The 24,830-nt window shown below is 34.7% G+C and overlaps 1 protein-coding gene across 2 annotated transcripts in view; it reads right to left on the bottom strand.

Moving 5' to 3' along the window:
- TXNDC16 (thioredoxin domain containing 16) overlaps nt 1-24,830 on the bottom strand; it is an 88,580-nt gene that overhangs the window by 28,981 nt on the left and 34,769 nt on the right. For both annotated transcript variants that reach the window (XM_076004025.1, XM_076004024.1), the window contains exons 9-12: nt 14,346-14,512; nt 13,545-13,605; nt 6,764-6,884; nt 887-1,039 (exon numbers count right to left, since the gene is read on the bottom strand). In XM_076004025.1, the coding sequence (XP_075860140.1) occupies nt 887-1,039; nt 6,764-6,884; nt 13,545-13,605; nt 14,346-14,512 (502 nt within the window). The remainder of the gene's footprint in view (nt 1-886; nt 1,040-6,763; nt 6,885-13,544; nt 13,606-14,345; nt 14,513-24,830) is intronic.

The following is a 24,830-nucleotide window of genomic DNA, read 5'->3' as shown; positions in this document are numbered from 1 at the left end:
GCATCCATACTTGCATGTAACAAATGGATTTATTGGGTTTCCCAAAATTGTTATTTCTTAATAAGAAATATCCTAGTATACAGTCCTCAATATAGTCTAAACACTTAAGAGGGTTTCCAAATGCAACTGATTTTCTGCATTCATACTACAAAGAATATATCTGAATGGCTATTATTTGAAGATACAAGCAATATACTTACTATAAATCTATAAGAACTGTTAATATATTAAAAATCATTAGCTTGAATCACAATTTCCCAAAATTAACATCTAGTTTAATAATTAACCTTTAATTAGTAAATCAGATACATATATACACACACACACACACACATATATATATATATATATCAGCTACACAACCCAAGAATCAGTTAGAAGTAAATGCTTCAATGTGTGCAGTCTCCTTGAGACATGAAAGTGGTATCATTTTATAACATGCAATATACAGAATGCAAAAATAAAATCTGTGAGGCCGGGCGCTGTGGCTCACGCCTGTAATCCTAGCTCTTGGGAGGCCGAGGCGGGCGGATTGCTCAAGGTCAGGAGTTCAAAACCAGCCTGAGCAAGAGCGAGACCCCGTCTCTACTATAAACAGAAAGAAATTAATTGGCCAACTGATATATATATATAAAAAATGAGCCGGGCATAGTGGCACATGCCTGTAGTCCCAGCTACTCGGGAGGCTGAGGCAGAAGGATCACTCGAGCCCAGGAGTTTGAGGTTGCTGTGAGCTAGGCTGACGCCACGGCACTCACTCTAGCCTGGACAACAAAGTGAGACTCTGTCTCAAAAAAAATAAAAAATAAAAAAAAAATAAAATCTGTGTACTTTTAAATGTCCTAAAATGTAATATAGATAGTCTCCTCTAAAGGCTCATACTCACAACCAGCATAGAAGAGAACTAAGCTGTCAGAAGCCATTACTGTCACATTAAATGTCTCTTCCGTTAGTTCCACTGTCAATTCCAAAGGTAGTTGTCTCTTTCTATCTCTGTAAACAGTTTCTGCTACTTCATCATCTTGAATATCCAAAATGTCTATAAAGAAATTATTTTAAATATAGATGTATAATTAAATATAAGCAAGCATATGAAAATTTGGTACTTTGTATACTTTTGAATTCATACTATCTTAATAGTTAAAAATGCATATTTGGAAAACTTTCAAGTCATCCGGCTTCCTATAAATGACCATGAGATGCTTCTTAACCAAGAAATTGTGAAGTTTTAGTCAATTCCAGAATTATTAAAATTTATTCTACAAATAATATACATAGTGCTATTTTGTTTGTGATAAATATATTCATTTATAATCCAAAAATGTTCTACCATACATATTTGACAGTGTTTGTTTTGCCTCCACTATACGCCAAGCACTGTGGTAGACACCAGAGATAGTGGTAAACAAAACATATGTAATCTCTGACCACATGGAGCTTCTGTCTATGGAAAAGTCAGACAAACTAATCACTGAATAAATATATAAATTGTGTCAATTTATGAAGAAAAGTAATAGATACAGTACAAGATTATAACAGAGATTTAGATTGGGAAACCCAAAATCTGCCATGTAGAGAATGAAAAAAATAATTTTTTAGAGAGTAACAAAGAATAACATGTAAAAGCTCAGAAACATAAAAGAGTTTGGTATATGTGAGGTACTGAGAGAAGGCAAATTTGATAAAACAAGATAGGATTGGAGGAATACATGGCATGGGAAAACTCTAGGATAGGTAGTGGCTAGATCATAAGAAGCCATGTGAGCTAAGAATTTTAGATTTTATCCTAAATGTATCAAGTTATGGGTGGATTCTGAATATGTAAAACCCTTTCATTCATTTAGATAGAACCATCAATAGGATCCATCCATCTATCCATCCATGTAGTAAAAACACATTTTGAATCCATAAATATTCTATTGGAAGTTTGTATAGATTGAATAACAAAGTATCTAAGTTGATTAAATAGACAATTAAAACTTCTTAGAAGAGTTGATACTAGCTGAATATGAAAAGAAAAAAAGTAGGCAGAAAGGGAGGCAGTGGAAGCACACAGAGCCAAGGGAACAGCATGTGCAAAAGCACAGAAGCATTAAAAAGCATGACACAATTGGAAATTCAAACTTTGCCTGGATATCTGATGATATTAAGAATTACTAATTTTAGATGCAATAATAATATTATGTTAACTTTTTAAAGAATCCTTATATTTCTGAAATACATAAGAAATATTGATGGATGAAATTATGTTTGGAATTTGCTATAAAATAATGAGTGGAAAGTGATTAGAGCAGGATTAGCAATGGGTTGATGGTGGTTGGGGCCAGGTAACAGATACCAGGATGTTTGTTCTAGTATCCTATCTACTTTATGGTATGTTCATAATTCTCTGTAACACCAAATTAAAAACAAAGGAAGGGAGAAAGAGAGGCAGATAATGCATCCAGAGAACTAAAGTATTATTTTACATATTTCTAATACAGCCGTGCTGCATAAGAATGTTTCGGTCAAGGACAGACTGCATATATGACCGTGGTCCCATGATTATAATGGAGCTGAAAAATTCCCATCAGCTAGTGACATGATAGCTGTCTTCTCTCCCCACCTCCAGTCCTCCAGCCTCTACACATTTGTCCCCATCATCACACCCCAAGATGAGGTCATTTAGCACAGGCATATCATTCATTCCCTGAAAACATTCATGTGTTAGAATCTTTTGATGGTACATGACCTGGAGGTGCTTTCCTTGCCAAGAATAGAGACATCCAAAATGCTCCTTCTCCTCCCCCAATCCCAGACAGGAATCATGTCAGCCCTGTAAGGCATTGCCTGTTCTTGACCCTTTGGCCCATCTTTTTATTTTTATTTTTTAAAATTTCCTGTATTAATGATGTCCGGTTTTGAGGGAGGGAAAGGTGAGTTGACAGCTAAGTTTAGGCTGATGGAGGTGGTGAGCTCTTCTTCTTGATAGCTGTCTTAATGTCACAGTACATTACTTATATGTTTGTAGTCATGCTGGTGGCAAATAAACCTACTATGCTGTCAGTCATATAAAAGTCCAACATGTACAATTAGGTATAGTACATAATACTTTATAATAATAAATGACTGTGTTACAGATTTATGTATTTACTATACTATTATCATTATTTTATAGTATATTCCCTCTACTTATTAAAAAAATTTAACTGTTTATCAAAAAGTCTCCAAACAATAAATGCTGGCGTGGATGCAGAGAGAGAGGAACACTCCTACACTGCTGGTGGGACTGCAAACTAGTTCAACCTCTGTAGAAAGCAATATGGAGATACCTTAAAGCGATACAAGTGGATCTACCATTTGATCCAGCAATCCCATTACTGGGCATCTACCCAAAAGATCCAATGACACTCTACAAAAAAGACACCTGCACTCGAATGTTTATAGCAGCACAATTCATAATTGCAAGGCTGTGGAAACAGCCCAAATGCCCATCAATCCAAGAATGGATGAATAAAATGTGGTATATGTATGCCATGGAGTACTATTCAGCTCTAAGAAACAACGGTGATATAGTACATCTTATATTTTCCTGGTTAGAGCTGGAACCCATACTACTAAGTGAAGTATCCCAAGAATGGAAAAACAAGCACCACATATACTCACCAGCAAACTGGTATTAACTGAGCAGCACCTAAGTGGACACATAGGTACTACAGTAATAGGGTATTGGACAGGTGGGAGAGGGGAGGGGGGACGGGTATATACATACATAATAAGTGAGATGTGCACCATCTGGGGGATGGTCATGCTGGAAACTCAGACTGGGGGGGAGGGCATTTATTGAAACCTTAAAATTTGTACCCCCATAAGATGCTAAAATAAAAAAAAAAATGTAACTGAACAAGGGCCTCAGGTAGGTCCTTCAGGAGGTATTGTAGAAGAAGACATTAGCATTGGAGATGACAGTTCTATGCATGTTTTGCCTCTGAAGACCTTCCAGAGGGACAAGATGTGGAGGTAGAAGACAGTGATATATATGTTCTTGACCCTGTGTAGGCCTAGGCTAATGTGTGTGTTTGTATTTAGTCTTTAACAAAAAAGTTTAAAAAGTAAACAAAAAATTAAAAATAGAAAAAAGCATATAGAATACGGATATAAAGAAAATATTTTTGTACAGCTATACAATGTGTGTTTTAAGCTAAGTTACAAGAATCAAAACATTTGAAAAAAATTAAAAAGCTTTTAAAGTAAAAAAGTTACAACAAGCTATGATTAATTGGTCATTGAAAAAAATATTTTGTAATAAATTTAGTACAGCCTAAGTGTATAGTGTTTATAAAGTCTACAGTAGTGTACAGTAATATCCTAGGCCTTTCACACTCACCACTCACTGACTCACCCAAAACAACTTCTAGTCCTACAAGCTCCATTCATGATAAGTGCCCTGTTATAGGTGTGTGATTTTTTTTATCTGTTATACCTCATTTTTACTATACTTTTTGTATGTTTAGATGTGTTTAGATATACAAAAACTTACCATTGCACTACGATTGCCTAAAGTATTCAGTACAGTAACATGCTGTGCATGTTTGTAGCCTAGGAGCAATAGGCTATACCATCTAGGTTTGTGTGAGTACACTCTATAATGTATACTCTATAATGTTCACACAAAGACAAAATGACCTAATGATGTATTTCTCAGAATGTATCCCCATCATTAAGTGATGCATGCCTGTACTATGAAATAAAATTCTAGATCTGGATTTCAGTACCATCTCAGCCTTTCTCTAACTGTATGACTCTAAGTCAATCACTTAACTCTTTGGGCTTTAATGTTCAACTCTGGGAAGCAGATGAGTTGCACTATAATAAGGTACTTTAAACATCACATTCCATAACACTAAAAAGTTACATACTCAATTCCAGAATTAGTAAAGGCTTATTTTCTGTTTTACTGTATGGCTTCTTTCTTCTTATTCACATATTTTCATTTTCCTGCCAATCTTTTCTTATTTCCCAATTCATTCCTTCTTATTGTGTTCTAACACTTCCTTTCTTTTCCTTCCTATACGCTATAATAAGTTACCCTCACTTGTAATTTACTCCCTCCTCAGTTCTACCTTTCACCTATTGGTCGGTACCTACACACTATATTCAGTCATACATGTTTCTTTTCCTTTCTTTTTTTCATGTTTACAGAACACAGTCCTTTTCATTCTGATTCATGCTTTGCCCCATTTCCTTTGGGAACATACTTGCCCCTGATTTCCACTCTCAGATGGTAACAAATTTTGTGCTACCCTTTTCTAGTTTTCCTATGTAATGGAAATGATACAAAGGGAGCAGGGAAAATTACATATATGAGCATGACATCATACAATATTCTGGGTCAGTATGGATTACAAACAATAGGAAGTTAAATATGAAAAACAAGTAAAAAGGGCAATGCTGCAAAAGAAATCCTAAAAACAAGCTAGAGAGAGAAGGCAGCACCAGAGGGCAAACTAAGGCCACAGAGTCTGGAAGCAATATGGGAGATTTGGCCATAAGGGGATCTTGAAACAGCCAACTGTGGCTTCAGCCAGGAAATCTCATTTAATTGAGGCTGAGGCAAGTCTCCTAACTCTGAAGGTTCAAACATACGAACCATAATAGGAATAAAGCACAGAGCAAGAGACCAGAACACAGGTCTGCCTATGTAATGACAATGTTATGAAGAACTCTGGAAAGGAATATAGACAATTCTAATCTTTGCATATCAAAAGAACTAGAGCTCAGATCAAAGCAAGAAACTGGTCACTAGTAACAGTTAAAGCGCTTATTTAAGTTTACAATATAGACTTTGGTCATAATAATGAATGGGTCTCATGAAAAGAATATGTAAATTGCTTCCTTTGTGGAGGTCATGATGTTGGTACTATATAAAACATTCAAGTATTTATTAAATGGGATACAAAAATGAAAAAGGCATAATCCTTGATTTGGAGGTATTTAAAGACTAGTGGAGAAGAGAGAAAAGTAAATGAGCAATTACGGATAGGATTAATGTTATGAAAGAAGTATCAGGAACAATAACAATAATAAATAAGATTCCATGTCAGGATGCTTTAGTCCAGGCTCCACCATGTGCCACTTGTGTGACCTTCAGCAGATCACTCAACTCTGTGTAAATGCAGACTCTTCTTCTATAAAATGAAGGTCACATCAGCTCCCTTGGAAGATAACAATCAAAGTAAATAACATGTGAAGAAAAAGCCTTGTAAACTGTAGAATACTTCATAAATGTAAGCAATAAGAGCAATACTAAAAGAACAGAAATAACTTTTAAAAAGAAGTATTAAAACATTATTAAAATTTGCTTCCTATACAATTAACAATCAGACTTATTTACAACTACCAATACAACAAAATCTATTAGAATTTCATTTCCTATTAGGAATAATAAAAATGAACTATGATATTGTGGCTTCTAGGCAGAGTTTTTAAACATGGAAAGGCCAGAAAGGCTGAAGGAATTTTGATTTGGAGGATAAAGGCACAGATGTGGAACTTTGAAGCCTGATATGTAACAGTGAAAGGTATCACTAAACAAAATATAGCATCCTTACATCTTTTCAACAAATCAACTTGATAAAATGTAACTCAAAATAAATTTCTCTAGGTTTCTTCATACAGTCTTCAATGTGAATACATTCTATGACAAAGTTAACGCATTGGAAATTTCACTGACTTGATAGGTGCTAGGTGGGAAGGGGGAGGAGTGAATATTACAACACCTTACCCGAATCTGGATCTTCCATGTCATCATCTTCATCTTGTATTTCTTCCATGTGCATATTATTTTCCACATGGGATATTATTGATTCAACATCATGTAACACCAAAAATTCCAATGGTATTCCCTAGAAATACATTAATTTTTTAAAAAATGATTAAAATATAGCAAAGCATTTTTTTCTCCCAGAAATAGGGTCTCACTGTCATCCATGCCAGAGGGCAGTGGTGTGATCACAGCTCATTGCAGCTTCAAACACTTGCCTCAAGCAATCCTCCCACCTTGGGCTTTGAGCAGCTGGGACTACAGGCATGAGTCACCATGTCCAGCTGTTTTTTTTATTCTTATGTTTTTAGACACGGCATCTCACTGTGTTACCCAGGCTGGTCTTGAACTCCTTGCCTCCCTCAGGTGATCCCCCTGCCTTGGTCTACCAAAGTGCTGGGATTGCAGGTATGAGCCACTGTGCCCAGCCACAACACATTTTATTATAAAAATATGTTTTACTTGTTTGACACAAATGAAACTAAAACTTTGCACTTCAGTTTTAAAATTAAATAAAACAAAAAAATTAACTCCACAGTTACTAAGAAATGGAAAGCATCCAAAACGTACCTTAAATAAAGACAGTGTGCACTACTGAAAAAGATGACAAAGAAAAATAAAAGTCTCACCTGCTTCTTGTCACAACTGCTTTATACTAAAGTCAGCGAAACATTTCACTTATAAGAGCAAGTCCTATCTTTATATTGGACAGAAATATATACAATTTTATTACGACTAAAGCCAATCAAAATTGATTATTTTGATATTCCACAGAAATATTCAAAACAATACTTCATCTAAATTAATTCCACTAAAAAGTTCAATTTCCTCATGAGCTATAAACAATAAATTACTCTCTGGCTCCCAGTATTCTTAAGAATACCAAATTCTATTACATTGAGATTATTCCATTAAGATTTCTTTCACTAATGCCCAACTATCACATTTTAAAAAACATGAAATTTGGCCAGGCACGGTGGCTCACACCTATAATCCTAGCACTCTGGGATGCTGAGGTGGGTGGATCATTTGAGCTCAGGAGTTCAAGACCAGCCTGAGCAAGAGTGAGAACCCATCTCTACCAAAAATAGAAAAAATTAGCCAGGCACAGTGGCACATGCCTGTAGTCCCAGCTACTCAGGAGGCTGAGGCAGAAGGATCGCTTGACCCAGCAGTTTGAGGTTGCTGTGAGCTAGGCTGATGCCATGGCACTCTAGCCAGGGCAACAGAGTAAGACTCTGTCTCAAAAAAAACAAATAAATAAACAAACAAACCATGAAATTTTAGGACAGTACAGTATTTTAGCAAATTATCCCTGACTATAAAGATACACTGGAATAAAGCTATAAATAGCCCCAAGTATGTTTATTCTTTGATATCACATATCTTTATCTTTTTAAAATTATATTCAAAAGGTAGAGGAATCAAAATCAATTAAACTGAATTTGATCCGAAGTCTCACAGAAATTTTTGTAGTGAACTTTATTGAAGTATAACAGTCACACAAAACATGGAAAAGAACAAAAATTTTAAGTGTATAATTTGATGAACTTTTATAGAATGGACACACCTATATAGCCACCACCCAGATTAAGGTACAGAAAGAATATTGCTAGCATATCCAGAGGCTATATTGTTGCCTCTCCCTGTCATTACCCTCCCCCAAAGTCATCACTATTCTGACTTTCATCACTGCTATGATTTGAACATTTATGCCCTGTCCCTCCAAATTCATATGTTAAACCTAATTATCAGTGTGATGGTATCAGGAGGTGGGGCCTTTGGAAGGTGCTTAGGTCATAGGGCAGAGCCCTCAAGAATGGAATTAGCACATTTATAAAAGAGGTCTCAGAGAACTAGCTTGTCCTTTCTACCATGAGAAGACACGGTAAGAAGGAGCCGTGTAGGAACCAGGAAATGGGCCCTCACTAGACACTGAATCTGCCAGCACCTTATCTTGGAATTCTCAGCTTCTAGAGCTTTGAGAAATAAATTTCTGTAGTTTATAAGCCATCGAGATTATGGTGTTTTGTTACAGAAGTCCAACTAGACTAACATAATCACCTTCTATAAATTTTGCCAGTTTTTGGATTTATATAATAGAACTATCCAATTTATATTCTTTGTGACTGCTTCTTCTGTTCAACATTGTAAGGCTTATCCATGTTAACATATAAATGCAGTTTATTCTTTTTTAATGCTGTAAAGTATGCATTATGTGAGTGTACTGTATTTATTTAATCAGTCTACTGCTCATTAACATGTATTATTTCCAGTTTGGGACTATCATAAATAATACTGCTATGAAGATTATACAATAATGTTATCTTTTGGTATACATTTGTATGCACTTCTATTGGACATATACCTAGGAATGGAATTGCTGGTTCACATGACATAAATAGCTTCAGCTTTAGTAATACTACCAAATATTTTTCCAGTTCTCACTGTACCACTTTTTACTCCTACCAGCAATATACAAAAGTTCTTGGAATCCCACATCTTTGTCAATAATTAGTATGGTTACTTTCTAAAAGTTTAACCATTCTTGAAGGTGAATATTTATATCTCTTGTGATATTATTTTCATTTCTATCTACAGTTTCCTTGCTAATTAGAAAGAGGGAAATGTATCTTATAATGGAGAGAATTAGTTGTCTCCACCGTAATTCAGTGATCAAACATCTGAGAAAAAAAGACACCGAGAAAAAAAGACACCATGTACTTTAGGAGAAGATGAACTACAATGAAGTCTGCTCTATGAAGTATTCTTATCCAAAATGTTTAATGGAGGTAACTAACCTTAAATCTAACTTCTAGTTTATATAAAACATAAGGTAACAAGGCAGACAAAAGCTAAAGGAAACAATTCAAGAATATGGAAAAACTAGCCCCATGTATCTAAAGTCACTGTCATGGAGAAAAAAGGGAAGGGTGATCTAAGATATTAGGAGAGCTAGGAAACCTACCAAATGCACTTTATAATCCTTTACTGGATTTTGATTCCCAAAAACTATCTAGAGAAAATTTTAAGATGAAAAAATATGAATATGGACTGACTTTGAAATTAGGCTATGATATTAATATTAAAAAATTATTGTTCATTTTGTTCGGTGTGATTACACCTAACATTGAGACTATGATTATATATATGAGAATGATAATAGTTTTTAGAGATGTGTGCTAATTTTTATGGGTAAAATATCAAGATATCTCTAACATTCTAGAAATGTTTCAGAAAAAATTAATAGATGAAGCAAATATGACAAAATGTTAATTGCTGAATCTAGGTAGTAGGTATATGGTTGTTCATTCTCTTTTTCTATTTTTCAGTGTATTTGATTTTTTTTATAAAAAATGTTTAAGATTAAAAAGGGCTTTAAAATATTATATACTAAGAATGATTCTGGGCATTACACTATTCCTCATAATACTATTCTATTAGGCAAAGGCTCACTCCTCTTCTCAGGATCTCTGCACTTGTGTTCTCTTGGCCTAGAATACTCTTTCCACACATGGTCACAGGCTCACTCCTTTGCTTTATTCTCACTTCTTTTTAGTGAGGTTTTCCATGAGTACCCTCTCATCTTACCTCAATTTGTTTTTCTCTATTTCCCTTAACACCATCTGACATTTTAGCTATACTTGTTTTTATCTCTCCTGTCACACTTGGTTTGGTTTATGGCTATATCCTCAAAGCCTAGGATTGTGCCTGAAAAACCACATGTACATAATAAATATTTAGTGCATAAAAGAATACTAGTTATTAGCACTTACAATGTTTTGGGCCCAGTGCTAATTAAGCACTTTACATTATTTCATTTAACATACTGACCCAAGAACACTTTAAAATAGATATTATTATTCTCATTTTACAATGGAAAAAAATGGAGACATATAGAGAGAGGTCAAGTAATTTGCTCACAATTACAGAGTAGGATTTGAACTAGGCAATATGATTCTATAGCATAAATTATTTTTTGTTGTTGTTGTTTTGTTTTGTTTTGTTTTGAGACAGAGTCTTACTCCATTAACCCTGGGTAGAGTACAGTGGTGTCATTGTAGTTCACTATAACCTCAAACTCCTGGATTCAAGCAGTCCTCCTGCCTCAGCCTCTTGAGTAGATAGAACTATAGGTGCATGCCACTGAGCCCGGCTAATTTTTCTATTTTTGGTAGAGATGGGTTCTCACCCTTGCTCAGACTGGTCTAGAACTCCTGAGCTCAAACAATCCTCCCACCTCGGCCTCCCAGAGTGCTAGGATTACAGGCATGAGCCACCATGCCAGGCCTATAGCATAAATTCTTGATACTATATTGCTAATCACTGCCATAGCGAAAAAAATACCTAGAGAACTAATACAATGCTTAACAGAAATGTTTTATAACTCTTATAATATATTATAAGGCTTTTAATATAGTAATACAATTATATGATACTATCTGTGTAACAGTGTTAGAACTTAGGGACTCCCAAACCCTTTGCCTGGAAGAGCACAGGAAAGAGAGACTGAAAGGATAATTATACAAACCCAGGATCAACATTATTGCCCTGATGAAGATGTAAAAAAAATTTACATTGAATTTAATAAACTCATAGAAAAGCTTATTCTATTATTTATAAAAAACCTCTTTATAGAAATAGCTATATCTAATATATAACCTATCTTACCTCACACTATATAAAATTATTTTAATATATTTTAACAATTTAACACATCAAAACTGGGAAACAACATGAACTTTTAATTCTTTTACAAAATCTATTTCCCAGTAACAAATAATTTCTTAAGGTTCCTTATCTACTAGCAAAAAATGGCTTCAGAAGATTCTACATATTCTCCTTCCATTATCTGGCAATATGTAGAGCATACCTACCCTCATACTATCACATATTTGAACAATGCTATAGTTTTCATTTGTCTTATAAAATAGATTGTAAGTTAGAAGGGGAAGTTTTATGAATATTTCATAAATGAGGAAACTGAACCTTGGGGAGAAGTTAATTCATCTATCTAGTCCCAGGCCAGGCACAGCAGTTCACGCCTGTAATCCTAGCACTCTGAGAAGCCCAGGCAGGAAGACTGCTTGAGCTCAAGAGTTGGAGACTAGGTGAGCAAGAATGAGACCCTGTATCTACCAAAAAAAGAAAATAAGAAAAAAACCAGCCAGGCATTGCAGCACATACCTATAGTCCCAGCTATCGGGGAGGCTGAGGCAGAAGGATCACTTGAGCCCAGGAGGAGGTTGCAGTGAGCTACAATGATGCCACTGCACTCCACCCAGGGTGCCAGAGGGAGATTCTGTCACAACAAAAACAAACAAGGCAAAAATATGTATTAAAAGGAAAATCTAGTCCCAGAACCATAAGGAACAAAATCCAAGTTTTCCAACTCTTTTATTATTTAATTTTATTTACACATGGGGTCTTGCTTTGCCACCCAGGCTGGGGTGCAGTGGTGCAATCACAGCTCATTGTAACCTTGAACTCTAGGGCTCAAGTGATCCTCCTGCTTCAGTCCTACCAAGTAGGTAGGACTATAAGTGCATGCCACCACAACCAGCTTTTTAAAAAATTTTTTTGTAGAGAAGAGGTCTCACTATGCTGCCCAGGCTGCAAGTTTTCTAACTCTTCACCCAATATTACCACCATAGATTTAGGCAAGAAAATTTTAGTCTGGCAGTTCTTAAACATATCAATCAACTTTTTAGCATATTTTAGATAGTATTTAAAATATGTTAAGAATTAAAAAGAAAAAGAAAATTTATGAAAATTTTAAGGAAAAAAGGGACAATAACAGAAATTTACAAAGGAAACATAAATGGCCAATAAACCTAAAAAAATGTTCACTCTCACTAATAATCAAGAACATGCAAATTAAAAGAACTTTTTTGCCTATAGAAAAGATTTTTTTAGGCTGGGCACGGTGGCTCACGCCTGTAATCCTAGCACTTTGGGAGGCCGAGGGGGGAGGATTGCTTGAGCTCAGGAGTTTGAGACCAGCCTGAGCAAGAGTGAGACCCCGTCTCTACTAAAAATAGAAAGAAATTAGCCAAACAACTAAAACTAGAAAAAATTAGCCAAGCGCAGTGGCGCGTGCTTGTAGTCCTAGCTACTTGGGAGGCTGAGGCAGGAGGATCGCTTAAGCCCAGGAGTTTAAGGTTGCTGTGAGGTAGGCTGATGCCACAGCACTCTAGCCCAGGCAACAGAGTGAGACTGAGTCTCACAAAAAAAAGAAAAGATTTTTTTAAAGATAGTAATTCTCAGTATTGGCAAAGATATATGAGAAACAAGGAATTCCAAACCATGCTGGTAAAAGTATAACCTTTCTGGGGGGCAATTTAACTATGTATTTTAAGCCTTAAAAATTCCCATTTCCTTTGACAAATTTCACTTTCATAAATTTTGCCACAGGAAAAAATCAGTGATATTCAAAACAGTACAGAATGGGCATTATGTCACAAGAGCAAGTAATTAAATATAATTTTAAGTGAAAAGTAGGATATATAGCATGATCCTGATTTCCTTAAAATATATATTATTAACACATATACACACATACACACACAGAGGAAAAAGAGACAGACTGACACATGAAAAGAACACCAAAATGTTAACACAGCAATTATCTTTGAATAATTTACAAATATTTTTTTCTATAATAAACATATACTTTGGGACCACATGTATTGACTTTCTTTAAATAACCAGACATTGTAGACTAATACATAAAACAACTAACCTTTTCTGCTCTTTTGAAGACCACATTGGCATGCTGAGGAATGTTCATTTCCAAAGAATCCCTTTTTCAAAATGGAAATAAATGTTTTTATGTTACTATCTGTAGAATTATAGTCATCTAGGATGTCAATCTAAAATAAAACTATAAATTCTTATACTAAAAATATTTATGAAAAAAGATTACAATTTAGTGAATCTGAAAAATTTTATAGATAAATATAAACCAGATTTTCTAGCTCCATCTTAATCTACATCTACATGTAGGCAAGGTTTAAAATTCTAAATTTTAATCAAGGCCAGGCATGGTGGCTTACACTTGTAATCCTAGCACTCTTGGAGGCCAAGGTGGGCGGATTGTTTGAGCTCAGGAGTTCGAGACCAGCCTGAGCAAGAGTGAGACCTCATCTCTACTAAAAAAATAGAAAGAAATTAGCTGAACAACTAAAAAATATATATATAAAAAAAATTAGCTGGGCATGGTGGCACATGCCTGTACTCCCAGCTACCCGGGAGGCTGAGGCAGGAGGATTGCTTGAGCCCAGGAGTTTGAGGTTGCTGTGAGCTAAGCTGACGCCATGGCACTCTAGCCCGGGGAATAGAGTGAGACTCTGTCTCAAAAAATAAATAAATAAATTTTAATCAAGATTATAATTAATGTATGGACTTTAGCTCAGCAACTAGTTCTAACATATATATGAATCTATTAGAAATTTGAGTTTATTTATATTAAATTACCATATATTAAAATGTGAAAGTCATTAATGTTTTGCTAAATATAGGGAATATTGAATGATTAAGATACCTTAACAAGAGTAGAACGCCTGCTTTTCCCAGAAGACGCCAAGCAACCCATTCTGCAGTTCTTCTATCAGCTTCGTATGTAGCTTGTTGGCTAACAATAAAAATCAGTGGTAATCCTAGTTGGAGGTGAACAGTTGAAACTTGTTGAGGATCTTCAGCAACTTCAGTCTTCATAAAAAAAAAAAAAAAAGAACACAAAATGTCTTTTCTGTGATTATAATATTCCAACATTTTGATTTAAAGTCTTCTAATTCTTATTAATAAAGTCACAAGTAAAAAACATGTCTGTGAAATAAATTCAACATTAACAGAAACGATCTCATAATTTCCTAAATTTAATGTTCCCCATATACCTACATAACTTAAGTATTATAAAACTAACAGATGCTATAAGGAGTTAAACATAAAATTATCAGTGTAAGTAATATGCATATTATAAAGAAACAAACCAAAAAAAAAACCCAATAAATAAAACAGTGTGGTACTAGTAGAGATAAATATTTCAAAGGAAATGGAAAACATAACTAAGGAATTAACACTTTCACATAAGAACTTAACATATAAATAAATGACACATTACAAAACAATGAGGAACATCTGACTTAAGACAGCAGATTGAATACAAACATCTAATTTCACTCCCTCCAGAAATCCCAGGAAAACTACAGCAGTGGAATTTTTAAAGAGAGATAAATATACATATGTGAAGAAAGAATAAGAGAAAAAGTAGCAAACTTTTAGAAGCTGGAGAACAGAATAACAACTGATTTAGGAGATTCTAAATAGCAAAACCCTAAACCCTGAGAGGGAACACTAAGATACAACTCAACTTTAACTGCAGAATCCTACCTCAAGAACTATGAGTGTCTGGTCTGTCTGGAAATGGGTAAGAAATATTGGAGGTGAAGAGGCAGGAAGGCTCTAATAGAAATAGGAATAAATCAAAGCTTTTGAGAAGTAGGTAGATCCCTAGTTTCCCCTCCCTGACTTCTTGAGCATAGGCAACTATCCCTGCCCAACACCAGCAGAAATCTGGGAGGATTTCAGGAACAGCTGAGATTATGGATACCATGCTAAAATCAGGGATTTTAAGTGCCCAAATGTTGCAATATCCCCCTAGACCCCTCTCCACTCAGTTCCCAGAATGCTCGAAGCCAAATCTTTATCCTCAAACAGAAGATTGGAAGATCCTTTTCTGGACAACTTGAGTAATCTTTGAAAGCCTAAAGATACTGACATTAGGGTTCACTAAAAAGCAGCCCAGTCCCAATTACCCTATGGAGCTCTGACTTAACAAGTCCCATCAATGTTCTCAGAATTTCCAAACATCTTTTTGTTTTCAAATTCTGAATCATGAATAGATATCCAAGGATTAACAAACACTTAAGGAAAACCTCTAACATGAAAGACAGAGACCAGGACAAATGGAAAAATAAATAACATGGAGGAAACACAGACTACGCAAGAAGATTAAAGGTTCAGAAACCACCACTGATGGAGATGGAAAGACATTGCATCCATAAAGAATTAAAAATAAAGTTGAATAAATCTCTCAGAAAGCAGAACAAAGATAGATGGAAGATAGGAGGGAAAAGGTAATAAAATTGAAGGACTAGTTTAAGAGGTCCAATATATAAATAATAGGAGTCACAGAAAAACAGAAGGAGAAAACAGAAGGAAAGAAATCATCACTGGAATAAACACAAAATTTTCCCACAAATGAAGGATATGAGTTGCCAGATTCAAAGAACCCATTGAGTAACCAATATAGTGGATAAAACCAGATATACAGAAAGATGCATTCTCATAAACTTTCTAATCTGAGGATTTTTAAATATATATATCCTAAAAGTTTCCAGACAGAATCCTATATTTACTTATGGTGAACAGAATTCTAAGATGGCCCCCAAGATCCCTGCCCCATGGTGAACAAGTCTTATATAATCTCCTTGAGTGTGGGTAGGACCCATGGGATAGCCAATCCCTTGATTAGGTTATGTTACATAAGAGTCTTTTATAGTAAAATTTTCCTGCTGGCTTTGAAGAAGCAAGCTGAAATGTTGTGAGAAGGCCATGTGTCAAGGATGAAATAGCAGCCGATAGGAACTGAGAGCAACCCCTGGCCAACAGCTAGCAAGAAAAAGGAAACTTTAGTCTTACAACCACAAGGAACTGAATTCTATTGCAAATCTAGATGAGTGGAACAGCCTAAAGGACTGGAAAAGGCTGGTTTCTTCTTTATATATTTGGAGAATTATTAGTAATTCAGTATTATAAAGTGAAAAGGAGAAAGAGACAGTAAGGCTAGAGATCTGGCAAGGGGCTAGATTACTGAAAACAATGTATATCCTGCTAAGAAAATATGTTTTATTGGACTTTATTGTGTAAATAAAGTGAAGCCACTTATGAATTGTAAGAATTGTAACATGATCATATATGTGTTTAAAAAAATACTCTGTCAGCCTTCAAAAGACATTGTAGATGTGGAGAGATGTAGGAATTGAGACTGTTCTCCCAAATTTCTGTCATAAATGAATGGATGGCAAAATAACAAAGAAAACAGAAAAAACATGTGGTGGAGAAGGAAAACACCTTAATGCTGGATGTACTGAGCTTAAGGAGAAATATATCTAATTAGTAGTTAGATATATGGGAATGAAGCTCCAAAGAAACACCTGACCTGAAAATTCAGATGTGAGAATAGAAGTAGTCAATGCCAAGGAACCGATGATATCACCTGGAGGGTATGTTTCAAGCATCTATCACTGTATAGCAAAGCACCCCAAAACATAGTAGCTTAAAATTAACAAGAATAATTTCTTTTACTCATATATCTGCAAGTTCCTCTCTGCTTCTTGTGGCATTAGTGGGCTGTTTCAGAGGGAGCTGAAGATTCCACTTTAAAGATGGCTCATATACGTGACTAACAAGCTGTAGCTAACTGTTAGGAGCTCAGTCAGGGCTGTGGTCTAGGTGTCTTGACTCCTCTTCCCCATGAGCTTCTCTTCAGGCTGCCTAGTCTAACAGCAAAATAGTGAAGCTTCAAGAATGAATAGCCAAAGAGAGCAAGCAAAAGCACATGACAGTTTGTCAAATATAGCTTTAAAAGTCATGTATCATCATTTCAGCCTCATTCTTGTGGTCAATGTGATTACAAAGGCCCAAGAGATTCAAGGAGACAGGACACAGTCTCTGCCATTCCATAAGCACAGTGATAAGGTCACATGATAAGAATTTATGGGATGAGAGGTATTGTTGCCATCTTTGGAAAATATAATTAAACTCTGATGGGATGAGGCTTGGGGGATCTTAAAGAGAGGAGGGAATGTATTTTGCATGTGGGAGGGATGTGAATTATTGCAGCCAATTGTCTGCCCTCTACTGGGGTACAACAACTCACATCCACATTCAACATACACTCCTTTCTCCAAGATTCTCAATACCTCATCCCATCACACTTTGATTTTTTTTACTTTTTTTAGAGACAGGGTCTTAGTGCTTTGCCCAGGCTGGACTCAAACTCCTGGGATCAAGCAATCCTCCTACATTAGCCTCTCAAAGATCTGGGATTATAGGTCTAAGACACTACACTTGGCCTCAGATAATTTTATTTTAATGTCTTTTTTGAAGAGGACTTAAAAGTGTTAGACACTATCCACCCTGATTAGGGCTCAGTCATGCTCCTTGAAGGTTGTTCTCTTGAGGCTCTTGGTTACAAGAGCCCTCCGACTCATCCTTTCTTATGAAAAAAAGGATTTGTGCTTGATAGGTAGAGAAAGTAATAGAGTAGTATCATAAAAATTACAACTAAATAAAATATATAATAGATATAGAAATTAGGATAATAGAATATACAAAAGTGATAGAAATACTCTTACATTGGGGGTGGGATTACCAATGTTTTTCTAAAATCATGTATTAACTATTAAATACCTGAAATTACTTAAAAATTAACTTTCAAAAAAGGATATAATAAAAAGGATAAGGCAATACTATGAACAATTATATGCCAATAAACTGGATAACCTAGAATAAATAGATACATTCCTAGAAACATAACCTACAAGACTAAATCATGAGAAATAGAAAATCTGAACAAATGTATAACTAGTAAGGGAATTGAATCAGTTAATCCACAACCTCCTAATGAAGGAAAGCCCAGGACTAGATGGCTTCACTGGAGAATCCAATCAAACATTTAAAGAAGAATTAATGCCAATCCTTCTCAAATTCTTCCAAAAATTGGAAGAGGTGGGAATACTTCTAAACTCATTTTATAAGGGCAGCATTACCTGGTACCAAAATCAGACAAATATACTACAAGAAAAGACAACTACAGACCAATATTCCTGATGAATATTGATGCAAAAATCCTAAACAAAATACTAGCAAACTGAATTCCATAGCACATTAAAAAGATCACTCATCATGAGCAAGTGGGATTTATCCCTGGGATGCAAGGATAGTTCAGCATACAAAAATTAATACTGTATACCAAATTGACATAACAAAGGCCAAAAACCACATCATCTCAATTGATGCAGGAAAAGCCTTTGAAAAAATTTAACACCATTTCATGATAAAAACTCTCAACAAACTAGGGATAAAAGGGAAATTACCTCAAGATAATAAAGGTCATATATGAAAAGCCCTAGCCAATGATAAAATACTGAGAACTTTGCTATTAGAGGAAATTTTTCCTGATATTAGAATCAAGAACAAGGTAAGGATGTCTACTCTTGCTACTTCTATTCAACATAATATTGAAAGTCCTAGCCAGAACAATTAGGCAAGAAAAAAATAATAAAAAGCATCCAAATTGGAAAGGAAGAAGTAAAATTATCTCTGTTCACAGATGATGTGACTTATATGTAGAAAACCCTGAAGATTCCACACCAAAAAACCCATGAGAACAATAAATTCAAGCAAAGTTGTAGGATACAAAATCAACGCTCAAAAATAAGTCATGTTTCTATACACTAATAACAACGCAAAAAGGAAATTAAGATAATAATCCCATTTACTACAACATCAAAAAAGAATAAAATACTTTGAAATAAACTTAACAAAGAAGGTGAAAGACATTAATACATGGAAACTACAAAATAATGTTGAAAGAAAATTTAAAAGACATAAATAAATGGAAAGACATTCTGTGTTCATGGATTGGAAGATTTAATATTAAAATGTCCATATTACCCAAAGCAATCTACAAATTAAATGCAATCCCTATCAAAATCCCAATGGCATTTTTTATAGAAATAGAAAAAAAATCCTAAAATTCATATGGAATCTCAGAGGACACTAAATAACCCAAACAAGAAAGAAGTACAAAGCTGGAATCCTCACACCTTCTGATTTCAAAATATATTACAAATCTACACTAATCAAAACAGCTTGGTACTGACATAAAAACAGACATATAGATCAATGGAACAGAATAGAAAGCCCAGAAATAAACCTTTATATTTATGGTCAAGAGATCTTCAACAAGAATGTCAAGACCATTCAATGGAGGAAAGTCAGTCTTTTCAATAGATGGTGCTTGGAAAACTCGACATCCACATGCAAAATAAAGATAGACCCTTATCTTATACCATATATAAAAATTAACTCAAAATGGATTAAAGACCTAAATATAAGAACTGAAACTAAAACTCGTGGAAGAAAACACAGGGGAAAAGTTTCATGACATTAGAATGGGCAATGATTTTTTGGATTTAACACCAAAACACAGGCAACAAAAGCAAAAATTGACAAATAGGACTATATCAAACTAAAACTTCTGCACAGCAAAGGGAACAATCAATTGAGTAAAAAGATAACCTATAGAATGAGAGAAAATATTTTCAAACCATGTATCAGCAAAAGGGTTTAATATACAGAATATATAAAGAAATCCTACAATTCAATAACAAAAACAACCCAATTTAAAAATGAGCAAAAGACTTAAGTAGACATTTCTCCAAAGAAGACATTAAAAACAGTCAAAATGTAAAAAAACACTCAACATTAGTAATCCTCAGGAAAATAAAAATCAAAACCACAAGGAGGTATCACCGCATACCTACTAAAATGGTCACTATCACACATACACATATATACATATACACACATACAAGCAACATACACATACAACACACACATGCACACATATGCACACATACATACACATATATACATGCAACCCACACATACACATGTACACACTTATACATATACACACACATGAAGTTATGTAGCCAGAGACCTTTTGTACTTGTGATTTAGGGGCATGGCCAGTGGCTGGGGTGCCAGCTGCTCCCGAGCCCTGTGTCTACTAAAAAAATAGAAAGAAATTAGCTGAAGAACTAAAAAATATATATATATAAAAAATTAGCTGGGCATGGTGGCACATGCCTGTAGTCCCAGCTACCCAGGAGGCTGAGGCAGGAGGATTGCTTGAGCCCAGGAGTTTGAGGTTGCTGTGAGCTAGGCTGATGCCACTGCACTCACTCTAGCCTGAGCAACAGAGTGAGACTCTGCCTCAAAAAAAAAAAAAGAAAAGAAAAGAAAAGAACAATCGTTAATAAAGTGTGGAGAATTGGACCCTTCTACACTGTTGGTGTTATTGTAAAATGGTGCAGTCACTATGGAAAACAGTTACAGCTGTCCTTCGGAGGGATTGGTTCCAGGCCCCACCTCCACAGAAACCAAAATCCGCGTAAGTCCTTAGTAAGATGCTTAAGATGCTTAAGTCCCTTATATAAAACGGCATAGTATTTACATATAAGCTATGCACATTGTCCCATATACTTTAAAATCATCTCCAGATTACTTATAATACCTAATACAATGTTAAAGCTATGTAAATAATTGTTAAACAATATTTTTATTTGTATTATATTTATTGGTTTTCTAAAAAAATATCTTCAATCTGCAGTTGGTTGAATCTGAGGATGCAGAACCCATGGATATAGATGGCTGACTTTATGGAGGTTCTTCAAAAATTAAAAATAGAACTACCATATGATTCATCAATCTTACTTCTGGGTATATGTCCAAAAGAATTTTTTAAAAATCTCAGTGAATACTCATGTTCACTGAAACATTACTCACAAGAGACATGAGGTAGAAGCAACATAAATGTCCAATATTGGATAAATGGATACATAAAATGTGGTATTTACATACAATGGAATATTATTCAGCCTTAAAAAGGAAAATCCTGACATGCTACAACATGGATGAAGTTTGAAGACATTATGCTAAGTGAATAAGACAATTATGAAAACCAAACAGTGCATAATTCCACATATATGAGGTATCTAAAGTAATCAAACTCATAAAACAGAAAGTAGAATGGTGGTTGTCAGGGGCTGGGGGTGAGGGAGGCAGGAAATGTAGAGTTGTTCAATGAGTAGAAAGTTTCAGTCATATGACAGCAAAAAGCTCTAGAGATCTGTTGTACAACAATATGCATACAGTTACCATTATACTGTACCCTTAAAAATTAGGAGGAAAATGTTATGTTTTTTACAATGAAAAAAGAAGCTCTAAAACAATAATATTAGGAACCAACACTTTGCTGTATAATATTGTACACTGCCATATAAGTTCTCAAGAAATAGAAGCTAAATAAATAAACTATAACAGCATTCTTCTAATTTCCTATATAAAAGAGGAATTTTAATTTCATTCAAGTATCTTGAATCTCTCTGAGACAGGGAGCTATCTTAGATGCTTAGATACTTTTTGCAAACAAAAAGTAAAGTAAAAATTTCAGAAAAACTATTATAAAAAATACATAAACTCTTTTATCAGATATTTGCACTTGATTCTTCTTGGGATTCAGATAGAAGTTCTCCTTCTCTACAAGATATAAACTGAGTCCATCATGGAGAAAATCATCAGCATTCCAAAACGTCCTTGGTATTTGCCAACAGGACAATAATTAAACCATTTTTCCATCTATGTTCATTGTTGGGAACCTTAACGATACATCTAGGGTAACTCCATATCTGGCAGAATCTCGGTCTATTTAAGATTAAACCCCACTTAAAAATTTTATGCTCAAGATTTATTTTTAGTTTGACAGGACTAAAATGACATGCCTCCCATCATGAATATAAGACAATAATTGTCTATAATAATTGTCTAAGTACCCTGTCTACTTTTAAAAAACAGAGATAAACATACACAAAAAATCTGCATCTATTTTCATATGCTTAGAAGTGAAATAACAATGCATATAATTATAATAATCAGACAAATTTCTGTTTGTATTAGTTTATAAATAAACTTATATAAACATATCAAATTTTTACAGATTCTGAACCCATGAGCCCAGGCTGGTTTGCAAAGCAGCTTACTAACCATACAAAACCCAACCATGATTAAACCTCAAAGGCTTGTATATAGATTGATGTAAAAGATAATAAAGGAGGCATGGTTAAGAATGATGTGAGAGGGGAATGAACATCAGTGGTGCTGTGAGAAAATAAGAACACAGTAAGAAACACTAATTCAAAACCAACTAAGTCAACTAAACAAGAACATTTAAGAAATCATCAAATTTAGGTGCTAACTTTCAAGACCTCTCTATCCCCTTCCAGTTCACAGTACCATCACAATAATCCAGTTATATCAAATTTTGGTCTAAGATGTATTTCCTATAAAAGTGTTTGGCCTTACTTTGTTTTTTAATCTCTAGTATATTCTTCAAGAACAAAAAACCTCAAATACCGATATGGCCAAATGTTTGAAGTTCTAAAACATACAAGTGACCAAACTAGCTGAGGTCCCTAACGCCTTCCTAATCCCACAAGGATAAGATCTTCACCACCACACCAAGAATCTCAAGGAATCTTTTGAGGCTTTCTTTTCTTTTCTGTACTCAATTCATTTGTTCCATTCTGGTCTGTGAAAGTCCACTAATCTGTGTTTCTCTGCCAAGCCTTTCTAGGCTGACACTAAAGTTTGGATTCTCAATTTAGCTTTCCAATCTGACACTGATCTTCAATTTTGCCTTTCAGATCATTCTTGGCTTCAAGCTACCGGTCATTCCTACCAATTCCAGTGTCGATGCAGATTCTGGAACCTCTGCCTGAATCCTACATCCCAGTTCTCTAGTTTTCTATCAAAAAAACTCAAAGAAATAAAATGCTTATGCATTATTCTGTAAAAGTGTTGAAACAAACCCCACTTCAGACTTTGATTAAAAATTTAATATTCCTTTTGGGTAAAGAGTGGCTAGGGCAGGGTACCTGTACCACACAATTCCAGGGAGTACCATTCATATTGTACTTTATAAAGTGTATGTTTCAGGGGACTTCATTCATATAGAATATAAATAGCACCCTTAATTTTTTGCCACGTCAAGCTTTCAAGTAAAGCCACTCTTTTTTTTTCTCCATGCAGTCAATCTTTATTATAGCAGTATTCGCATATTCACATCAAGTACATAGAACTTTTTGCCTTTCATATAATACAGAGTTTTTAAATAACTTTACACAGAAATAAATTTCTTCAATCTGAATTTCAGCTATCTTTTTAATTTAATTCTCCATGAAGTAAAAGCCACTCTTGATTGAATCCCAAATCATTATGAAGTCTCCAAAGTATTTCAAAACTAATACTATATAATTCCTAGTAAGTATCATAAAGTGAAATAAGATCAGAGAATCTCCCTCCACATTATCTATCTAAAAAAACTCCAAAAGATATGGTTTTAAAAGAGCAAAAGAAAATTCATGAGCAGAAACTTCAGGAAAGAGGCACAACTTCAAGCCAGAATGTTGTAGCAAAGAAAAAATAGAAGATTTAGTAAAGCTTGGTATGATTCCTAATCCTGCCCCCAAGAGCAAAAACAGTACTGGTGAGTAGACAAAATCCTGAAAATTCTTAATAACATTCCACTATTTGAAAAGAAGGAAATGAGGCTGGAGAGAAACGGTGAAGAACTGTACAATGAACTGTCCTCTCTCTTTCTCCCCCGCCCCCAACATTATGCTAAAAGAGGAGATCAAAACAAATTCAGAAGTCATTCTTCCCATGGAAATAAGATACATGCCCTCTCCCATGTGAAAGGAAAGGAAAAAGATAAACTTTTCTTTAAAAAGAATTACCTGCAGCTAAAATCCAGCCAAAAAAAAGTTAGTTAACATGGAAAACCAAGGAATGAAGCTGGTTAAATTGTAGCTGGCAAGCTCTGAATCTACTTAATTTTGGAAGCAAGACTTCTAGAAACTGAAAATTATGATTATAGAACAGAACATAAATATTATAGACTTTAATAATGTAAAAACACAAAACTAACAAAAATCAGAAGGGCAAGAAGAGCCGAGATGGAAATAAATGTATGAAGTTAATTTTCTCATCTTTCACAGCTAGAAGTCAACACTGTCTAAAATGGAAACATGAAGTTTAACAAAAATAATTATTTTAATTTCTTAATATTTTTTATAACCACTTTAACATTTGAGACAATACTTCCTAAAGAGCCTTC

Source organism: Microcebus murinus, chromosome 6, assembly GCF_040939455.1.
Source record: "Microcebus murinus isolate Inina chromosome 6, M.murinus_Inina_mat1.0, whole genome shotgun sequence".
Lineage (NCBI taxonomy): Eukaryota > Metazoa > Chordata > Mammalia > Primates > Cheirogaleidae > Microcebus > Microcebus murinus.
The sequence above is the reverse complement of the archived record's forward strand: the minus strand, read 5'-3'. Positions and strand labels throughout refer to the sequence as shown.